Source organism: Dermacentor silvarum, chromosome 2 (assembly GCF_013339745.2).
Source record: "Dermacentor silvarum isolate Dsil-2018 chromosome 2, BIME_Dsil_1.4, whole genome shotgun sequence".
In the NCBI taxonomy this organism is placed as follows: Eukaryota; Metazoa; Arthropoda; class Arachnida; order Ixodida; family Ixodidae; genus Dermacentor; species Dermacentor silvarum.
This window is the reverse complement of record NC_051155.1, coordinates 228,637,791-228,660,146: the sequence shown is the minus strand read 5'-3', so window position 1 is coordinate 228,660,146 and position 22,356 is coordinate 228,637,791. Positions and strand designations below refer to the sequence as shown.

The window sequence follows — 22,356 nt, the reverse complement described above, 5'->3', positions numbered from 1 at the left end:
AAGTAGAAAACAATGGGCACTCAGATCTAATGTGCATTCAATCTTATAAGAAAAATGTAACATGCCTTTGATTCTGACAATCAGAAAAAGGTGAAACCTGTAGAGTTTACCTTCACAGAAGGGTCAGCATGTCTCTTGACCAGTCAAGTTTGAATGATCCAGAGGGCCGATTTCGGGATTGAAATAACTAAAGTCATGGTTCATAGAAATGTGTGAGTACCAGGCAGGATATTGTCAGGATCCAATTAACCAAACTTGAAATAATGGACTTTTTTTTAACTTGCAGTGATTTCATGTTGCTTTAGAAACCACCAATCATTTAAAAGTTGGGAATCCAAATGCTAGGCACTTCTTACTTTTATGAACTGAGTGCAGATTGGGTCATCTGTGTTCAAGATTTAAATGTTGTGTAGTGCTGTTTGTGAAGGATGCCGTATTGCCATTTTATTAACTATGCAAACTGTGATATGCAGACCACGTTTACATTTTTCATTTCTTGTTAACCTTGTCTGAATCTGAATTTGCAGTTCTACAAGTGGTGCCGCCAAACTCTGAGCAGCCAGACAGCTACTACTATGCCGTAGCAGAGTTTGGTTTCTCAGCAGACATCTCTGCTGTAAGTGTCATTCAAGATATAACATCTGATGTCGAAATAAGGATAAAAATATGATTGGATATGGGGGGGGGGGGGGGGGGGTTCTAGTGCTGGACTGCTGGTAATGAAATGTTGCCCAAAAATTAAATATGTGGGGAAAACTGCGAGTGACCTGTCATATTGTCTGCAGCTTCTAAGCGAAATTGAGTGACTGATGTAGACTTTGCTGTTTTACAAGCTGCTATATTATCTAGTTCTCTTGTAAAACACATCATGTTGCCCTAGATGATGCAATAACCCATTATCTCGAAGTTGCTGCATGGTGTTTCAATGATTGTTTTTCACATTTCTCTGACTGCACGAATCGTGTGGCAACTCCAAAGTGTCCCTGCACCCTGTAACTTACGGTCCAACTCATATAATTTAGTGAAAATATCAGCTACCTGCTACAGATCATAAATATTTTCGCATTGCTAATTGAAGTTCCCAATCTGTGACATTCTGTCTGGGGCTGACTGAGTGAGTGTGACTGATTGTGTGCTCCTTCTTACGGCAGAATAACGAACTTCTTTTGGGAACTCCAGGAATTGTTGACTGGACAGGTAATGTTCTTACTGGCTCCCCTCTGTATGCCTTGCTACAGCACATTTTTATCAAATATGTTCAAAGTCATGTTGGATGTCTTACATGCGTGATTCAGTGTAAGGCTCCATTTTGTGCTGATAACACACACACACCCGTTTGTGCCATATTTTCACTTTTCAGAATCTATTTTTTCTGCTTACAAAATCTGCTTTATGCCCTTATGAGGATGGAAATCTTCATAAATAATTGAAGTGGAACTAATTTTGAGTACGAATTGATTAGATTGAACTGGCAATGGATTGTTTAGGTTACAATTGAAAGTCGAGTGCCAAGGATATACATCATTTGTATTTATTGAAACCAGTGATAATTTTAGTTGAGTTAACTTATTATTAAGTTTAGTTTTTGCTGACAGTAGTGATAAAGTTCCCATTGAGAAGTTGTATTTCTTTCTTTTTGTGTAACATTGGGAGAAGCTGAAGTATATGGTAAATGCATCAAAGTAGGCACAAATAGATGTTAAGTTATTTAACCTTAAGATTTTTGCACCAGTACACCTACTTTTGCTGCTGGAGAACGGCATATGTTATGTGGCAGGGTAGACACCTAAACTTTCTAAAAGTTTAGGTGTCTACACTTCTAGAATGATAATCTGGGCAAGTTGGTACGGTCGCATTGTAGGTACCAGCACACTGACAACACAGGCCAAAGAAGGAAGACGGGACATTTATTATGTGATTAGTTTAGAAAAAAAAAAAAGAGGTACATGAGGAGCACAGTAGGTGTAGCCATAGCAAGGCACCTGTGCGATGCACTTTGTTGATAACCCCAAAAAATTTACTTTGATGTTCCCTTTTGCAATCTACAGGCTCACTGATTAAATACACCATACCAAGCAATGCATCTCAGAGCTTGAGTCTCAAACTTCGGGGCATTTTGGATGCCAGCAAGGTTCCGAGAATTCAACAATATATTGGTGAGTAGAGAAATTTTTTCATACGATGGGCCAAGTTTGGCGCAGTAAGTGACATTTAGCATGTCACAGTGCTCCAGTAACAGTTGCTGCTTTGAGTTGTTCAATGACAACACTCTTGCTTTCGTTTCAGGTTATAGTGTAACGTCTGGCCGCTTCTTTGAAAGCATGGGTCCTTCAATGGTTGCCTGGAGCTCCAAGAGAAACTGAGGACCGTAAAGGAGCTGTGAGTGCAACTAATGCTGAAAAGAAGTGATGGAATGTGCCGTAACTCGAGAATGTGATAAAATGTGATGGGCCGCAATATTTTTGAAAGGGACTCTAATTAAATGCTGCTGCTGACAGTAAAGTTGTGGATTTGATTGCCAGCTCTGATTGCTCTGTTCCAGTGGGGGTGGAATGCAAAAATTACTGCCATACAACATGCTATGGCTGCAGATTAAAAAACCCCAAGTGATTGAAATTAGTCCGGAACCCCTATTATAGCTTCTTTCATAGCCTGAGAGTTGCACTTTGGGATGTTACACCCCAAGCTTAATTTAATATATTTAATCTAAAGTGCCTGCACTCTGTCATCTGTGTCTGCTTTCTTGTTCGTGTCGTCTCGGAGATGCATGTATGCAGTTTAGGCTAAGATTGTTTTAGGTAGTGTGCCAGGTGTAGTATAGACAAGCTGCAGAGCAAAAGGTCACCAAGGTGTGTGCCATTAATTAGCTTTGGTGCCTTTAATTTCAGATTAAGCAAAATAGGTAGCCGTCCCGTTCACAGTGTAATTAGCACAACAGACCATTTTCATAATTCGCAAGCGCACTTTTCTGCATGGCACATTTACCTAACTAATGGCGGAATTGGTATTGTTTAATTGAAGAAGTGCTAGCTACATATGCTGGGGCTTGTCTTTTGTGCATGTATTGATCACAAGAGCCATGCTTACATTTTTCAGGTCATAATACAAGCAAGCTGGGCTTGTACATGCTGTTTGCAAAGCCATTAGTTGGGCCATTAGTTGGGCCATTAGTTGGGCCATACAGCCATTAGTTGGGCAAACTGACTCACAGGAAAGTTAGACTGGAATGGTAATTGGGGAAAAAGCTCTTAAAATTTTCTGCCAAAAATTATGGTTCAATGTGATGATGACTAGCTAGCTCTTTATTTATGTGCACTTTTCCCCACTATGCCTCACATTATGCCTTTGGTTGCAAACATGCAGCTTGTCAGTAGGTAATCTCCGAGTTCTGACCTTGCATTGCATGCAAGATCAAAGCTCAGGGATTACCTAATTTTATGCATTGGTGCATGCTTATATAGTAATTCAGTGCATGGCAAGAAAATTCCTGCCATTCTATATGCTGTCTGTTATGGCACCTCAACATTGAAGTGGTCAGGCTTCGAAGGAATATATGCACATTGTTTGCAACTTATGATATAATAAGTTTCGTATAAATTATGCATTGCATTTTGGCATAATTTCTTTTCTTCTTCAGGTGTATTTCTTCGCCCAGGAAAACCCAACTTCAAATAGCCTTAGAGTGCAGATGAAGAAAGAAGGTGAACAGGTCAGTTTCGGATGTCACATTGTAGTGACAATATTGTCACGTGCTTCATGCTACAAGGCTGAGTAGAAATGTTTCTTTATGAAAGAATGTTAGCAGTTTGCATGCTGGATTAAACCGTAAGTGTTGAACTGAAAGGTTGGGCTAGACAAAAATGAGCTTTTTTATATTTCTACGATCACCTTAATTTTCATTTAGGAAAGCACACACCAGTATCTAAATGTAGGGTCCTTATGGACGAGCTGAGTGTTGGAGGAACCCTGAAACGATTTTGATTATTTTTTACAGACATACTGAATCATTAGGGTAGGTGCTTCTGATGATTAAGTGACACATTTAAGTGCTCTGCATAATGCATGTAATTTATTATAAGGTTTTAAAAGTGTGCAGTCACTACCGATTACAGCAGTGCCGCTACCCTGAATTCTCAGCCGCCCCATGCCCTACTACGTAGAGGGGGCGCATGACATCAGTCAGGCGAGCTATCCGATTGGCTACCTATGTTCCATCATCGGTAATTTTTCTAACTTCATGGTGAAGAAATGTTGTTGATAATAGTTGGCATATTGGTCAAGTTGTTTTGCAAATAGAAAGTAAGAGAAAGAGAATACATTACAACAATTTATCGCTACACCCGGGCACTTCTGGCACACCGCAAGTGTCGTCTGCCTGTGTTACAACGTGCTCTGTGTTGACATGAGCTGTGCGGTCAGTTTTGGTCTCGAAGTTTATCTTCGCAAGCACCATGAATCGCCCTTGTTGTACTGTGGGCCGCAAATCTAGCAATTAGTGACATGTCAAGCTGCAGCATTGTGTCCATCTACAAGGCAACAGGCAAGTGGAGGGGCAGCAGCGCATCAAGCTGTGGATATCTGATCAGCGCCAGGATCTGCATGTTTGTGGCCGTCGCTTCATGTGGGAGAATTACTACCACAATACCGTGCTCATTCAGTAATTGGGCGCTGTGACAGAATGCTCGCAATGCATGCTTCTTGGATAGCTCTCACTGGGGGGGATCAACGGCCAAGCAGCTAGTGGAGAGGTCGGATAGGCTTCGCATGCTGGCTCAAAGACACTGGAAGTAGATGACATGACATCTCATAAATGACGTAAAACCAGTGAAGGCAGAGCTTATCCCTGGTCGGTCAGCGAGCGAGTTGAAGAAAAGCATGGTTAAGGCAGAGGGTAACTTGTAATCACCCTTAGCTCTCTTAATATGATATGCTTCATTTAAATTGTGGTGCGAATGTTTTACTGTAGTTGTACCCTACGTGCCTACAAAATTTGTCCAAACTGTTTCAGGAAGCCTTAAACACAAAACATTCATTCTGTAGGTTGCCGTAGCTTCTAGATTTACATTGTAATAACAGCACTGTGGCAGCTCTCTTTCTAATTCTCATGAAAAATTACTAGTAGAATCATTATACTCTTCCCATCCATACAAAGTAGAAGCAAAATACTTTCTGGTTGTGTTGCATTCTAGCCTATATGCCCCTGAAGCATGGTGCATTGAAATGAATTGTGATGTTCTGAGGTTTTGACAAGTGAATGAATGATTTCTATCTCATTGTGCAAAGCCCTTCATAACAGAGAGTAAAATATTTGAAAAAGGATATCAACTTGACCAGTTAATATCCCACTGTTGATATCAATGCTGGCATTGGAGAGAGTGCATGCTTCTTTCTATTTTATTTTATGGATTCTTGCGACATGCAGTGTCCTGTTCAAGCAGAAACCACTTGCACGCGATATTCAAGCAACAGCGACAAGTCGCGGCATGGAGCAACCATATGGACGTGACATTGCGAAAAAAAGTAGTGACAAATTTACATTGTTGTCCAAATAAATACAATTGTACGCCCATAAAAAAATTGCAAACGTACCACTAGGCCAATTTTTTAACAAAGGTGCATTGGATGTAGCTTTAATATGCTGTCATCATCAGTGGAAATCCATTCAACACAGCCAGTGTGACATGGCTTGACGCTATCTGGTGAGGAAAACTCAAAACACTTTCACAGCTCTCGGTGGCGTCTCAGGCCTAAGTGATCTCAATGACAAGGCAACGCCGATACTTTGGCCTTAGCTTGAGATTAGACGTGTTATTTTTTCTGTCACGGCAAAGAGAAAATTGCCAGAGCGAATTCCGATCGAAGTGGGCAAACCAGGGTGGACCCGGGAGGATTGGTTGCTGCCATGTTGTTGCTCAATCATGCTGTCCCCAGCGGAAGTTGCCGTGTGGACTTCCGGGTGACAAGCGAAATTTTATGGCTGGCCTAAAACCGGCAGCACGACAAGCGACAGCAACGGATCACCCTCCGCGATGGCAAAACCTATCACTCGTTGCCGTCGCTTGTCGCTGTCTCTTCGAATAATCAAATGAACTTTTGCGTGAAATTAACAGAAATAATTATGAAAGAATACTTTATCAGTCTAAGCTGATTCGGTGCTTCTCTTTAAGTGCCCTTTTAACACTATGCACAATGAGTCCGCATTGCGTGAGAGAACTGGAAGCCCTTCAGAGTAGTTTGAAAATCAGCTGATCCATGGAGGCATGTTAGCCTAGCACTTGTGTTTCTTTCCTTCTTTTTTTTTTCCACGCATGTTAGTGTTTCATAAAATAAAAAGGAAGAAAGAGAACAAGCGAGTTGTAAATAACTTAGTGGGCAAATGCAAGTTACCATCAAGATGTAGCCTTGGGTTAGAGAACACTGATTTGTGAATGTATTTAAAAATACCTGTCAAGTTATACACAAAAGTGCTCAAGGTTTAAGCTATGTACAAGTATGTCAGCTGCGTCTTGCTTCTTTTCAGATGGGCTCATACTTTGGTGCTGCGGTGCTGGCGCTTGACTTAAACAACGACAGCTACTCCGACTTGATTGTTGGTGCTCCTTTCTACTCTGTTAAAGAAACTACCGGGGATGAGGGAAAGGCATACATCTACATTAGCAATGGAGCAGTAAGTATCAAGTTTTTGCTCCTCACCTTTTTTTGCTTCAAAAGTGGTCTGTCTACTAGTTGTTATATATGAAGCCTCAGTTGCTCCTCCAGGATGTGACAAATAGTTCATGCATAGCTTCATTGTGTGGCTCCCTAGGTCCTTAGTGATGTCAGGGTGGTTGCAGCCAATTATAATTCAAGCTGAAATTTAGCCCAGCTGTTACCGATGCATCTTGGTAGACAGTGGAACTAAGCACAGGACAAGGAAGGGAAAAGAAACAATACACACTGGCACCAGTGTGCATAATTTATTTTTCTTGTTCTGCATTCTGTGTTGGCACTGTTATTGCCAAACATGATCTTGTAGAATCGTAGTATTTGTTTTGCATAGTTCGATTATTTAGAGCAGACACTCATTTTTGCGTGCTCTACTGCAGACCATGACATTACTGACCGCGGTTAATTTGGTTGCAGTAGGTGCCAGCATCTAAAATGTTTTACTTCTGCAGACAGTTCTTTTTTTTTTTTTTCAATGAATCAGTTTTCTTACACCTTGAGTGAAAAAAATATTTGTATAGATCTCCACTGCATGTCCTCCACAGTTGATGATCAACAAGCTGGCATAAAATTTGCAAAATTGATGCTGTACACATCACATCGAGAACTGAATTTATTTATGGTGGGCAAGGGAAAAGCCTTGGACCATTTTGTCTTGTTTGTATAGAGAACTGAAGGCATTTTTGTGCTTATCAAGGCCAATTGGCCTGTGTGAATGCCTTTGACTATGCGGTGTCATCTACATGCCTGCAGAAGTTCAATGCGTGCGATCAGGGTCTAATGGTTCTGAGAACTGAAGAAGTTCAGGGTCTGAAGGCATTCAACACAAACTTGGTGAAGAATCCCATGTTTGCAGATGACGAAAATGAGGTAAAACCTAACACAGCTGCGCACGTGGCTGTGACGTTTTAGCACCACTCTCATCCTTATTGTCAACATGGTACCACACTCCACAGCAAGGCAAAGCCCTCTTCATCCTGTGCCTGAAAATTTCCTAATCTCATTGTACCACTGAATCTACTGTTTTTTCCTTCCCTTTGCTTTATGTTTATCTTGATTTCATGGAGTCTGTTAAAATAAAAAGAAAATTGCTTCTGTGGTGATACCTGTTGTTAACAGGCCATGTGTGCTTGCATGTGCATGCGTGCGGTTGTGTGTGTCATGCGTAGTTTGGTATCTGGCATGGAAGTGATATGAGAGGAGCATATTTGTTTAAGAAGGGCTATGTCACTTCACTGGAACAAATGAGCAGGGTCGCTTTAGCTGAAGCATTAGCTGAAGCAATTTTGTCACACTATACATGGGACAATTACTACCTGAAACAAATGAGTCAAGATGGATGTTACTCATTTTTTAATAATCTCGTATTGCTACCGTGATCACTGGATGGAGACATACAGAATGCAACAGAAGAAATCTTTTACACTTTCACAGCTAACACTGAACATCGAATTTCCATTCTTGTGTCGCATCTCTTTTCATTAATTAGTAACCTTTTTTTCTTGCAAGGCCAGGGTAGTATTGACATTATGTTTTGCTACCGCCTGTTAATTGTTTAGCACTGTGCAGTGCCTACGATTTTTGGTATGCATTGGTGGTTGTATGCTTCACACAGCACAGAAGATAGTAACATGTTTAGAAATCAAATACTATTTTTTCAGATGAGAACCAAACTTATACAGAACCTTAGATAAAAATGAATTATTCTAATTGCATCACATTAATGCAACTTCAGAGTCTGTCCCTACAATCTAGGCCATCTCATGGGTTCATCTGTGCCTGGAGCTCGATTTGGTACTACTATTGTCAACATTGGTGACCTCAACTTGGATGGATACCCAGGTAATAGGCTCATCATCACTATTTTGATAGATTTAAGGTTACTCTTGTCATAAGCGCCGGCGGAACGCTGATGAATATTGAGTGCTACAACCATGTTAATGTCCAAGACTGCATGCAGTGACTCTTTCATTCCCTTAACTTATTTACTGCAAACATCAATTTTGATCCCCTAGCTCCTTGGCACATTTAGACAGTCCTATGTGACCACCTAGTACTCCTGGAAGATTACCCTATGTGAAAGCTTGTGAGAATAAATGCAAAATGCAGAGGTGCTTTTGTAAGGCAAGTGCTGAACTGATTGGAATGAAATTGCTGCATTTAAGAAAGATCCAGTGGCTTTTAAAAGGAGAATTTTGATTTAGGGCCTCAGATATTTCAAAGAACACAGCAAAAAATCAGTAAATTGGAACAATACAGAAGCATCAAGTTTGCAGCTTCAGTAACTCTGCACGAAAAGCAGAAAATGCAATGCTGCACAATTTATTCATTAGCATTGAAGTGGGCAAATATGACATATTTGTTGAAAGCATTGTGAAATTGTTGCTTATGCGAGCAGTGGATAATATATATAAACCTTGCTTTCCTTGGATGACCTAGTTGATGCTGATTTAACCTGTAAATTTTTTTCTGTTTTCATATTGCAGAGTCATAGCTGTCAGCGTGATGCTTCTTATTTTTCAATTTTCAGTGATTTCTGCCCCCCCCCCCCAAAAAAAAAAATAATAATTAATGCATGAGTAGGTGATCTGCTCCCAGCAGTCAGCAAATAATTTTTGGCTTCCTTTTTTTAAATGTACCAAACATAATTAAATTGATTCAATGTGCACCAGGCAATACAATATTTTTGTTTTGATGTGCTATTTATGAGCTCCTATGGTAAAGTTTTCTCTACATTTTTCACAGAACCAGGTGTATAAAACCAGCAATCATATAGTAATGCAATCTTACTTTTAGTATCATAGGGGCAAGAGTTTAGTGATACTGTAACTGGTAAAAAATATCAGCAGGGACTGTGTCATAGGGGTCCTGCCACATTGCTGTAGTTTTACTTGCATACAAGTGGTGTTTGTGGAAGAAAACCGTGCCTAGTCAGTACCGAGAATTCGGCAGAGTGGATTAAGAAGGATGGCATCTTCTGTGACTGGAACAGTAATTGGGAGTATCAACTTGGTCCGAATGTTCTTGTTAATAAATCTTTTGATATTGATCCACTTTGGCAATGGGTGCTAAACTAAGAGGGCCTCAATGGATTGTCCTCACAGAGGAACTGCAATTGCTTTGGAAAATGTGAAGTGCATGCTTGTTTCTTGCCCTGCTTTAATTTATTGATATTAACAACAGTCTCTAACTTTTAAACTGTGGTGCAATAATTTCAGATGTAGCTATCGGTGCTCCCTATGAAAATGGCTATGGTGCTGTGTACATCTACAACGGCGGGAAGTATGGTCTAAAAACGACCTTTAGTCAGGTAAGGCAATGCGTAGCTCCTGTCTGTTTGGTTTACAATATCTTGTTTATTATTAGTTTACATATTTCTTGCTTTAGCATCGTCCTGATTGCATGACAGGGTCTGTAGCCAGTACAATATAACTTATCAGCAATTTGTTCTTTTCTTCCATATGGTAGCGCATTGAAGCCAAGTTGCAGAGATATTTACCGCAGGGTTTTGGCATCAGCATTTCCAAGGCATTGGATATTGATAACAACAAGTACCCAGGTAAACATATATATCCATTGCAAGTGTGTAGTTTGTACTGGTGCATTTGTTCCAGCTCACACAACTGTCTTCCTATTCATGTACAATTATGTCCTGGATTCCATGCCAGATGTGCATTGTATGGGATGAGTGGTTGTAGGCATGTTCTGTGGTGAAAATGGCATTGCATTGCAGGAACTTTTGTTGTTCATCATGTAATGAATGTTATTTCTGTTATGATTTTTAATAGTAGTAATTGTTCCACTATATCTCTTAGCTTTATGTAGGTCTGCTTCAGACCTAGACGTGCTTTAGCTTATTGCTTTTTTTTTATTACAGATATCATGATAGGAGCTTATGAGTCAGACTCGGCTTACCTCTTTAGGTATGTAGATATTGTTTCTTTCTTTAGTCTGTTATGTTCAAGGGTACGATGACATATCTGTCACCTTGTAATACTGATCTTTGTGGGTCACTGAAGTAAATGCAATGTCAAATGTCTTTTTCAGGGCTTCTCCTGTTGCATATGCAAAGGCCTGGATTGAAATTCCCATAGAGCGCATGTCCAACAACACCCCAAAATGCAGCAGGAACAACGTTTACTATTACTGCCTTACAGTGTTAGCGTGCATCTCCTACACTGGAAAATTCATCCCTGAGGAACTAGGTTGGTTTTGAATGCATGTACTGTCAAAGTAGGCACTTCTAAGGAGAGAGAGAGAGAGAGAGAGAGAGAGAGAACTTACAGGAAGGCTGTGGGCCCGAGGTATAGTTTGCCCTGGCCTGCTAATACGCATTGGGGAAGAAGAACAAACAGAGTGAGGATTGTGAACAGGAAGGAGTACATACGTTCAGGCGCACCACATTTCAGCATCTCTAAAGCCATGTGTTCAGTCCAGTGCTTGAAAAAAGGCTAGAGCTGTTCTTATAATCATGGATAAGCTGTCTGCACCAGACCGAAGACCTAGAACAAAGTTTATTTCTAGTACATTGAATAAACCTAATGCTTTTGTGTCCCTGAGTGACATGTAATCAAAATGAGTAGAACATTGTTAATTTGTATAGCACACATATGGCTTTATACTATTACATTGATATGCAGATACTGCAGTATCTCTAAAATCAACATTTCCAAGAAAATAGCTATGGTTTGATCTTCTTTGCAGCAAATGTCTTTTGTTCATAAATTGAACTCTGTTCTGCGCAGGGTTTTCCTACGAGTTGGAAATTGACAGCACTAGGGCAGAGACGCAGTCACCCAGGGGCGGCTTTGAGCAGCCTAATGGAATAATTGCCGCAAGTATCTCCGTTGAAAAGACTCTTCAAATAGGTGTCGAAAACTGCTTCTCAGAGACAGCCCTGATAGACGTAAGTGTTTGTGTTGCCATGCTACCGAAGCAATTTCTGCTTTTTAGTATCTACAATGTCTGTAGGCTGTCTGTGGGCTAACCAGTATTGCTGTTGTCATGCACACCCATTGCATATATCATACACACCAGTAGTGTTATTTGAGGTTATTTTGCTCAAGCTGACAAAATTATCAGGTGCTATATTAAAAGATTATGCTAGGAGAATTCCAGCAAACTCAAAAAATGAAAAAATAGAGAGGCAGTCATGGGGGGACAAAGCAATAGGAAGGTGGCTGAACTAACCTGGACTAGGTTAGTCCAGGTTAGGTTGCAGATGCCATTAACAACTTTTTTCTGAGGTGAAGGCACTTTTACAGATAATCAGGATCGGGTGCGTACACTAGAGCACTGCATGGGCCCGAGCCGACCTGAAAGCCCAGGCCGGGCCGAGCCGTCCGAAGCGTCTTTTGGCGCGCTCGGGCTTGAAGCCACAGGCCCAGCCGGACTCGGGCCTGCTCATTAAAGGGCCTAAGTCGGGCCTTCAAGCACACGCGAACGTTATGCATTGCAAGATTCAAGGCATTCTGTTCCAAGCTGAAGCGACACTTGCAAAGTGCCTTAGCACAGAAAATAGGATAACAGATGAAGTTCAAATTTTTTTTCTACAAAAACTAACATTGTTTCCGCGTCAGGAAAAATAAATTATACAAAAAAATTACCATAGCTTGCACTGGAGATGCAATGCTAGAGACAGCGGAGCTGATGGGCACCTAGCTAGTCCTGGCTTGTGGGCTAGGCTAAGCACTACCAAGTCATCTCCAGCATTTTTCGGAATTCATTGATTGGCTGTCGATGACTGACTAAGCTTAAGTAGTCCCAACCATGCTTAGCTAGACTTAGCCAGGCTCAGCTTCGTTAGTTCACAGGGGAATGTGCCATTGCGCTTGGACCCTTTTTGCACTACTGCCAGGATCGGCCCACATTTTTATGAATCATGGACTAACGGCCGGCTTAAACAGCTCCACTGTTAAAAACAGCTCTTCAACCCATTTCCCTGTTACCGCTTTTGCGATTGCAATATGAACACTCTCGACGCGTGCTAAATGAGCTCGCAGAACCAGATCGTACGATCAAGGTAAATGCATGCGCACCAGCGGAAAAATAACAGCACAGGCTATGGGCCGAATCACTGATGTTCCCATGGGAGGAACAAAAATTTCGGTCTTGTATTCTTTATACACAGCAGCTGATTAGACCTCGAGAAGGGGAGGCTGACATATACGGTGCAATCTGTAAGTAAAAATTTTTTTAGTTTTTTTTACTCACAGGCCGGGCCTGGTCATGCACACGCGGGCCATGGCTAAGCTTGGTGATGAACGCCCGGCCCGGGCCCGGGCTTAGTAACACGGGCCAGGGGCGGGCTCGAGCTTGGAACCACGGGCCGGGCCTGGGCTGGGCTTATTCATGTATGCCAGGGTCGGGCCCGGGCTGAGCTTATTCATCTACGCCGGGGCCTGGGCCGGGCTTGGTATCGCGGGCCCGGTCTGGGCTCGGGCTTCATAAAGCGGGCCCGGGCCGAAAAATCAGGACCGTGCAGTGCTCTAGCGTACACAATGTGACCAGATTCCTCTCGGATGCCAAAGCGAGATGGCGGGGTGGAGGTTGGGAGGTGTCGAGGATAGAAACGGGATTCATTAATTATTCCAACATTTGTTTATGTGAAGGGAAACTCTTTTCCAAGCTATTAAGTAAATTTGCATTTGCATTTTGGCAATATTCTACATGCTTCCAACGCCACATGATGCCACTACGGCAAAGAGCGCAAACCGCCCATTAGGCATCACAGGGCAGGCATTTCAGGACAATTCAGTGTCCAGGTAGGCCAAAGCAGGGCAAAACACCGATTCATGCATGAACTGTGGGACAGCAGGACCACGGCGGTAAATGTGGGAGGTGTCCCGCCTAAATTGGGACGTCTGATCACCTTATGCATGCATTTAAGAGTGCTGCTGATAGTGGCACCCAGCAATATAGTTAAATTGCTAAGGTTACGGTGCATTACAGCTTTCATGCCAGTACATAATGCTGCTGTGGAAGGCAAGTGCAAAGACTGAATAAAGAGGAAGAGAGATCAAATTTTTCACTCTCTGTCATATCACATGGTAACTGAATATCACAGCCAATGCAATAATGCTCTCACATGTTTTGTTTATTTGCCATGAGTCTTCTCATTGTCAGAAGTGTGCCTAACATTTTAGTAATAGCACTTGGCATTTTCTGTTTCCCCTCTCTCTGGGCAGGGAAATGTCACTGATTTAGTGACTCCGTTCGAGTTTCGTTTGTCATTCAACTTGACGAACGATCTGAAGAGGGACAAGCGGGAGAGCTTTTGTGATGTTTGTCCTGTCTTGGACCCAAGTACGGTTCAAGTGGTCACTAATAGAGTAAGTCAACTGAGCTCTGTCTATAGCGAGATGTTCGTATCGCTTCACATTATATGCCATTGGTCAACAAAGCTGAATGGGGCCATAGCCACTTGATGCAGTGGTGATCTTGGCCATAGCCATTAAATGGCCTTAGTCGTTTGATGCACTATGCAGTGGTTATCACGTAATGTCATTTGTTCTGTGTTATAAAGGTTGTATTGCTTTGAGCCAATTGTATTGCTTTGTAGTGGTGGTGCTACGATGTGGTAGAGATGAGAGGGGGGTTTCTGGATGCGCACTGTAGAAATTGCACGCGTAATCAGGAAGATGCTGCAAGTAAGGCTAAGTGCAGTCCGGTATATACTAGTGCCTGCTTAATCGTCGGCAAAAGTCGCAATCAGGTAACCCGCGAGATCATCGAAGCAGAATTGATTGACAGGTTTGGTGACACCTGTGTGTCAAAACCGTCTATCGCCCTTTCTAGGAAGTAGCTATCTTTCTTGCGTGAAGATAGGCATTTTCTGCTTGCGGCGCATACGTCATGTGTCATAGTTCTTGCTATGTATGTGGTTGCTTGCTTCAAGTAAAACACTGTTGCAAGTCTGCGCTCGTGTGTCTTAGCCTCTTCTCTGTCCTCGTCTTGTGCGCATAAAGATTCTTTCCTGCTATGTATGCACTTGCCACATTTCCTGTAAAAGAAGGCAGCATGCAGTGGGTTGCTGGTTAGTGTCAATGATTGAACCTATGTTGTCAAGGAAGATGAGTGATTGTGTGAGGCAAGCAGGCGATAGGCAATGCCAGTACAAGATGAAATACTCTTTCTGATGTGAAAGCTTCATGCTTTGCCTCTGTTCCTTAGTTCTCTTACATTGGAGGACACTTTTATTTTTTATTTTTCTACTACACTATTGTCAGGTATTAGCTATGACATAAAGCCAGCTTAGGCTAAAGTACGAGGGTTGTTCTGTTAGTCCTCTGACCAACACAGAAATCGTTTGTGCACAGAATGCACAACTTTTACTAAGGTACACACATCTCTCAAATGTTTCACGCCAAGAGCTCATGCATGTGGGGCACATGCATGTGTGGCAGGTGCCGGTAGGTGGCAATGTATGCAACCAAACCAAAGTGAAGAACTTGAAAGTACATGTGGTGATATAATATTAGTCCCTGGTACGGCTAACTCTGGCTGGCATCCATCAGTATATATCGGAGACATTTGGAAAGGGCGCCCCCTCCTATAACAGAGTAAAGTGGACTGCCGCAGTTAAACAAAGGCAGGCAAATATCAAAGACGACCCATGTTGCGGCAGAGAGAGAGTGATTGTGAAGAGGCGCAATTTTCTGCAACCCTTCAGGGAGCACGACTCAACACCTAAAGAATCATTCTCCAGGTGAGGCACGCAGGCCTACTGAAGTTGGGACGTAAGCTAACATGACCTCTGTATATACCTGTATATACCTCTAAGTTGTGGCAAAATTTAAAGATGTGCAAGTGTCACATAGCTGGACAATGTTGTTTGCCGTCAATTGGAGCAAGTTGGACAATTGTTTGTATTTTGCCTAATTGCATATTTAGTTATTATTGTTTAACCAAGTTCTCAAATATTATAATCGGAGCAAAAGTGTGAATGAGAAAATTGTAGACCATCCTTAAAAATTCCCGATCCAGCTTTCCGTTGCAGTATGTGTTACATAATGTTTTTTCCAAGTCTGAAAGAATGCCCGCGAAACACTTAAAAGTGCATTACGACCAGTCATGCGGCACTTTTTCATGTTTTGCGGGCTTTCTTGATTATAGCAAATCAGTTCTGCAAAAATACGCAAGTTGGCAGGAGGTTCATAAAAGGGAAAAATTATAATGCACCTGTAAGTATCGTGAAGCTAATACAAATTAAACACACACGGGCTTCTCAAATGGAAGGCTTTACAGTTGGAGAGTAAATTGTCCTGTCCTGGGGATAGAATCTGGGATGAGTGCCTTTTCGGGGTAGTCGCTCTACCATCTGAGCTAACGAGGAGGCCAGCAGATGGCACTGCGAGACCAAATTAATCGACAAATTGAAATGCAGGAACACTGAATGTAGCAAATATGTTCTGGATTTCATTTCATGATTAAATTAGTTTTGTTAAAGAGTTCTAAGCTGTGCTTGACTGTTGTGTCATGTTTAATTAAGACATGGCGCATAATGCTGTGCCCTTTTGCATGTTGCAGACTGCTTTCCAAGTGGCATGTGGCCCGGACAACGTGTGCAATGCGGACTTGGAACTGAAGGCTAGCATTGAAGGGCACGAGTAAGTCTTATAATTAGCCTTAAAGGGCGAATTATGAAGAGAAAAATGAGTAGTAAAAAATAGTCGTTAATTAGCCTTTTCCAATACCAATAAAGCCCCTCTTACCACAAGAAAAGGCTTGGTAAGCCAGAAATGATCAGGTGGTGACTCCACCTTGAAGTTCCCACACAAGCTTGCCATGACGTGGATTTTGGCGGTGACTGTTCATGTATGGTTAATATTTTATCAGTAAACTTGAACTACATTGTGCTTTAAAGGAGCTATAAACTGAACTCGGCAAGTTTTGGCAACTTTTGCTGTGCCACAACTGCGAAAAAGCACTTTGAAAATTGGGACGTCACACTGACTTACCGGCAGTGGGGTGTTAGCAAGAAATACAAAAAAAATTGAATTTTGATTTTCATTGCTTTTTTTTTCTAATGATCAGCCTCTTACTGTGAAATTGACAAAAGTATAGGTTTGAACGAATAGTTTATCAGTGTAAACTGATTGCGTTTCTCTTTAGTGTGCCTTTAGGACTCTGCCATGGCATTTCTCGCACCATAAAACCATCGCAAACAGAAAGCTAGCCTAGCGCTGCTGCTTTCATTGCAGAACAGGCAGTTATTTGGCTTAAAGGCATTTAACATACATACATTTCAAGAAATTCAACGTAATGAACTAAAATAGTGGAAGCAGAGAAAAGAAAAAGTGTTTCTAATGATCTAGACAACTGCACTTGTCATGTGGCAAATGGTTTGTGCCTTGTTCCAAATTATTCCAAAACATTGCATTTATCAATTTACATCTTATAGCTTGCAGAGTGAATTAATAAAGGACATGAAACAATATCTACTGCTTGGCTCTAAGAGCTCACTGAATACAAGAAACCGGAAAACCAATTTCTTCATGGGGGGGCAACAACCTGTTTTTATGGTTCTTTGCTATGACTTGTCAATACAAAGCCTGGTTGCCCTGGTTACCCAGTGCGCAGCTCAAATACAGTTGGGGGAGACATCTTTCATTCTGAGGTTCTGCTTTTGGCACCCTTCATAATTTTTCGCCCAACTGGCTCTAAACTAATGTGTGTTATGGTTAGTGTGCCCTTCTAGGTCACTGTAGTTGCATTGTTTACAAAGCAGACTGATACATTAAAATCCATTATATCACTGTTGAGTACCATCACTTTGAAGTTGCCTGTCGGTGTTTCATTTCGATCACTTAACTATCATGATACTGCTTAAAATGTCAAACATTTAACCTGGCCTTGTGGTAATGATGATAACTAGTTAAAAGAAATATTTCCGTACTATAGCTTTTTTTTAATCTCTACTGTTAGTGATTTGAGATTGGTACAAGTTAGACAACTTCATCCAGATACCAGAACCATGGAGATTGTGTAAGAAAGCTAGTTTTGTGGCACAATCCGCAGATAGGATTACAAACATGTCGAAGGCCGAAAGCCCATAGCAGATACTACTGGGAAACGTCTTGCATCTTTTTTTCTAAAATTGTGTATGTCCAACCAAGTGTGATGCATGCCTGAGTTTTGTGGCTGTATGTGGATTATCTAGAACATTTGCTCTTCTGACAGGAACAACTCACCGCTGGTCGTAGGCAGAGACAACTCAGTGTCGCTGAACATCATCGTGAAAAATCGCGAGGCTGAGCCTGCCTACCTTGCTGAAGTTGAGATTAACCTACCTGAAAATGTGGACATTGTAAACAGCGGCAGTTGTGTGAAAAAGAACAGCTCGACCCTAGTGTGTGACGTCGGAAATCCTTTGAACAGTAATGCGGAGGTAAGCATACATTATGGTTTATAGGGCCATATGTTGTGTCGATGTGTTTTCTGTCTCTACAGTTTATTTCACCTGATATGAAAGCATTACTAGATAACATGAATATAGTTACATGGTCCTATTTAGTTAGATACAACACAGTGGCAAAAGAGGACCTTAGTGCCAGAAAAATGCAATTTGCTTATTTGCCTTCGTGATACCCTATCTGCATGATGTCAGATATGGCATTAGAGGTATGCTTTTTATACTTTGAAAGCAGACGTAATGGCAAAGATTGTTGATATTTATGGTTCTATTCTGTCTTGTTTTCAGACGCAATTTGCTGTGAAGCTGGGCCTTATGAAGCTCAAAAAGAAACTTGAAATTAAAGTCTCTGCAAGAACGCTTAGTTTGGATGTTGACCGGAGCAACGATCATGTTCTTATTGCCTTGCCACTTATCCACCGTGGTGACATTGCGCTTCAAGGGTTAGTTCACACTTCTTTGCTTCCTGAAATTTACCATAACGTGTACTTTCATTCCTAAGTGCATGTACTGAAAGTGTTTAAATGAGTCTGTACAACTATACTTTATCTAATCTGTTGCCATTTTTTGCTTCACAAAATTATTAATACATTGTGTTGGTGTACAGGTCTGCTTCTGTAAGCCAGCTAATCTACAACAAGTCTACGGATATCGTTCCTGTGGTTCACACCTTTACGGTGAGTGAAGGAATATCAACATTGCCATAACAAGCAAAAATTATAGAAGTCCATTGTGACAAAGTAAAACTTGACCTTACCGCTGCTAACTTCTCTAGGTACCATTAAACTTTCTCTTTCTCTCTACCTTGTAAGGGGTTTAATCTTATAATTACCAGCCTCTTACTGGGAAATAAAGCATACTTAGTCATCTTGTCATGCATACTTCTTTGTGCTGCAACATAACTTTCCTAATTGAAATTATGTTACATAATTTATTTTATTTTCTATGGCATCAAGAACTGGTGCCTCATTTATATCTCTCTGTTTTTGATCTATTTAATTAAACCATGACGCATGCAGTAGCTCTATTCCTTGCTTTAGCTGCACAATTTTTGCTCGCTAGACTTAACTAGGTGGTGGCTGTTATTTTTGGAGACATGTATTTACTCATGCCGATTTTTTTTTTCTTCTTACAGATGGTTAAGTACTATGACAGCCCAATTAACAAAGTTGCTATTACAATATCTGTACCGCTCAGGATTGTAGGGCATGGCGCCAATTTTATGACCCTTCTGAGTGTGACGGTGAGTTTTTAATTCTTGTTAGTGTGCTCACTTGCTTACTTGTGGAACAGCTGTTTGTCACTATGTGTCTTAATTGTACATTTGGCATTAATTGTGTACTAGCTTTTTGTGAAAAGCAATGCCTGTGCTAGTAGCCCTGTAGAACATGTTGTGAAGGAAGTGGCAGGTACACTAATGTCCACCTTTAAAGGGGAACACTTAGCCAGTAATAAAGCCAATATAACTGAATAATTTCTTTACCTTTATCAGAAAGCAGCGGCTTATTATAACTATCGGACATACATTTGTACATAAAGTGTCATTCTGTGGGCCTTTATGCCATGTCTCAGTGATAATCGAAGGCAGAATTCTACTTAATGTGTGTTGTCTTTAACACCGGAACATATTGCACACTGGTGCACAAGAATCTGTGTGACTGATCTGCTGTGATCATAGTGTGTTGTTTCCTGCAGTTTAGAGCTATTGCTGCCTTTGTAGTGGACAGTGTTTGGTGCTGGCTCCAGCACCGCATTCTCTGTCAGTGTGTTGAGCAGTGCACTGCCACTGTAGGCAATATGACGTGCCTCATTCGCTTCCCAAGCAACCACGGATATCCTTCGGACGTCCTATGGATATCCTTTTCTGATATAACGGACCTCTGATGGACGTCCGCAAATCTAACAGACGTCCATCGGACGTCCGATGGATATCCAAAAAAAAAACAAATTTGTACATCCATCGGACATACGAAATGGGATCCTGTGGCGGACGTATTTCGGACGGTGTGTGTTTGCGTGTGTGTTTGCGTGTGTGTTTGTGTGTGTGTTTGCGTGCGTGCGTGTGTGTGTGTGTGTGTTTGTGTGCGTGTGTGTTTGCGTGTGCGTGTGTGTGTGTGTGTGTGTGTGTGTGTGTGTGTAAACCAAAAAAGCGCGCCCACACCAGCTTCAAAATACAAATCATTTACTGCCACCTTATGTTAAAAAGTCCACAAAGCACACATGAATACTGTTCATAGCATACATGCTGATATAAAGGAAATTTGCAGACCTAGATATGACTGAAGTTAATACAGTGCGAAGACATAAAAAACAAAAATAGAAACTCCTTTCAACATGTTAAACAGTCTAACAAATGTGGGAAAGACAACTAAATGAAGTCTCATGTGATTATCATACTTATTTTACTTTTTCGTACTGTCAAATCCTAGGAAGATTCATTATAAGTACATGCTTTAGAATAAAGAAAAATAACTCGCAAGCAAGAATAAACGTGTGGCGGAAACCACAAAAAGACAGCACAATGCTGTAGTGGAAGTGTAAGCATCAAGGCTTACCTAATTCAGTAAGGTATGAGAATGGGCTAGACAAGGGACGGCAAAAAAGGTGGGACAAAGACAAACACTGTCTTCGTCCCACCTTCTTTGTCGTCCTTTGTCTCGTTTTGCACTGATTAAACAGGATTACTTAATACAGACATAAACAAGTCTACACAGAGTAATGTAAGATATCATTCAAACACAGATATGTACAACGTGTCAGTAATAGAACGCATTTTCAAAGATGTGAAAATATAAAATATGGCGCACCTGCAAACTCATTGGGATGAAAAGTTTGAACACAGAAAGCCCTGCCACTTCTGCTAGCTCGAGTAATTTATGTATTGTTTACCAATAATTAAAATTTATTATTTGCATACAAGGAGCATTTTTTTTTTTCACTCAGCAGCTTGGAAAGAAAAACATTACTTGCATGACACTTGGAACTGCGAACGTTTCGTGCTTTGGCTACAAGAACGATATATCGGCAGAGCCAATACACATAACCATAATTAGATGCGGAAATGTCCACCACAAATGAATTTTTATAACAGTACAGCCAGTACTTGCACTTAGCGAGAGCAGAATGGTAAATGATTTTGACCTCTTTAAACATAAGTACATTTAATTTAATGCTATAAGGATCTTTAATACCCGCTGCGCTAGTGAGTGGCTAGCAGCATATTGCTGCCGGGCCCGAGGTCGGGATTCGCGTCATGCTACAATCCGCATTAAATTCTGATGCTGCCTCTGTACAATGGCAAACATCGCAAGGCACACAAACATTCGCACGGATAGGACAACAACACATGTTAACGCATGTATGCGACGTACATGTACATGCACCGCTGCACCATTCTGGATTTGCAATTTTTCCGGCTATTGACTGCTAGCTGCCGGCGCGAGATCCGAGATCCGAAGTCTTTCGCGTGTATGGCTTTCCCCTCACTTTAGGGCTTGATGGCACCTGTGAACAAAACACGTACAGGTACTCCAATGGCTCAAATAGAGATAGATGTAGCTGTCATACCTCAATAGCTGAGCAGGTGACTTCGGGCAGGCTGTGAAGATGGCAAACGAACCGACACTGCACCGGCGCTTCGCTGCCATTAAAATGATGGGACGATGGCTGCAACTTGGATTGGATTGTCGAACTGTTGTCAACGATCCACTGTTGTCGAACAGCATGCATTGCCAAGGATTTCAAAGAAATCAAAATTAAGCACTGAAATAATTAATTGTTTCGGGAATAAGTGGCGTCTAAAAACCAAACGTCTGTGACGTGATTCCGGCTCCAAAATCGCTTTCGCTGAATTCAAATAACAATGTTATATCAAAAGCATAGCCTTAGAGATTGTCTAAGAGTATGTGGCGTCTATGGTGTATTTTTCATGCAGCCAGTGAAAGCATAGCCTTTGAGATCAGTTATGCTTCATGCTGCAGTGCATAACGGTCGTCTTAAGTTCCAAGGATGTGTCAGCTACTCGTTTTGCCTTGCAGAAATAACTCAGATTATGAGTGCAGAAACATGAAAATGTAAAATGAATTACGAACCTTTACAATTTCCAACTATATTCTTTTCGTATTAGCTAGGAGATTGATCAATATCTTTAACTTAATTCCTAGGCATGCCCATTTATGTACAGCCAGGGGACGTTCAAAACAGGATAATCCCCCGACATCCCGATGGAATGTTCTCTG

The 22,356-nt window shown here is 41.4% G+C and overlaps 1 protein-coding gene across 1 annotated transcript in view; it reads left to right on the top strand.

Moving 5' to 3' along the window:
- Positions 1–3,637: 3,637 nt before the first annotated feature.
- Positions 3,638–22,356, top strand: part of LOC119442822 (integrin alpha-9-like) — a 31,028-nt gene continuing 12,309 nt past the window's right edge. Inside the window, exons 1-14 of the mRNA XM_037707855.2 lie at positions 3,638–3,709; positions 6,521–6,667; positions 8,441–8,547; positions 9,924–10,015; positions 10,174–10,264; positions 10,583–10,628; positions 10,753–10,910; positions 11,451–11,611; positions 13,893–14,036; positions 16,234–16,313; positions 17,887–18,094; positions 18,407–18,561; positions 18,726–18,795; positions 19,254–19,361. Coding sequence (XP_037563783.1) covers positions 6,630–6,667; positions 8,441–8,547; positions 9,924–10,015; positions 10,174–10,264; positions 10,583–10,628; positions 10,753–10,910; positions 11,451–11,611; positions 13,893–14,036; positions 16,234–16,313; positions 17,887–18,094; positions 18,407–18,561; positions 18,726–18,795; positions 19,254–19,361 — 1,458 coding nt within the window. The 5' untranslated portion in view covers positions 3,638–3,709; positions 6,521–6,629. The remainder of the gene's footprint in view (positions 3,710–6,520; positions 6,668–8,440; positions 8,548–9,923; positions 10,016–10,173; positions 10,265–10,582; positions 10,629–10,752; positions 10,911–11,450; positions 11,612–13,892; positions 14,037–16,233; positions 16,314–17,886; positions 18,095–18,406; positions 18,562–18,725; positions 18,796–19,253; positions 19,362–22,356) is intronic.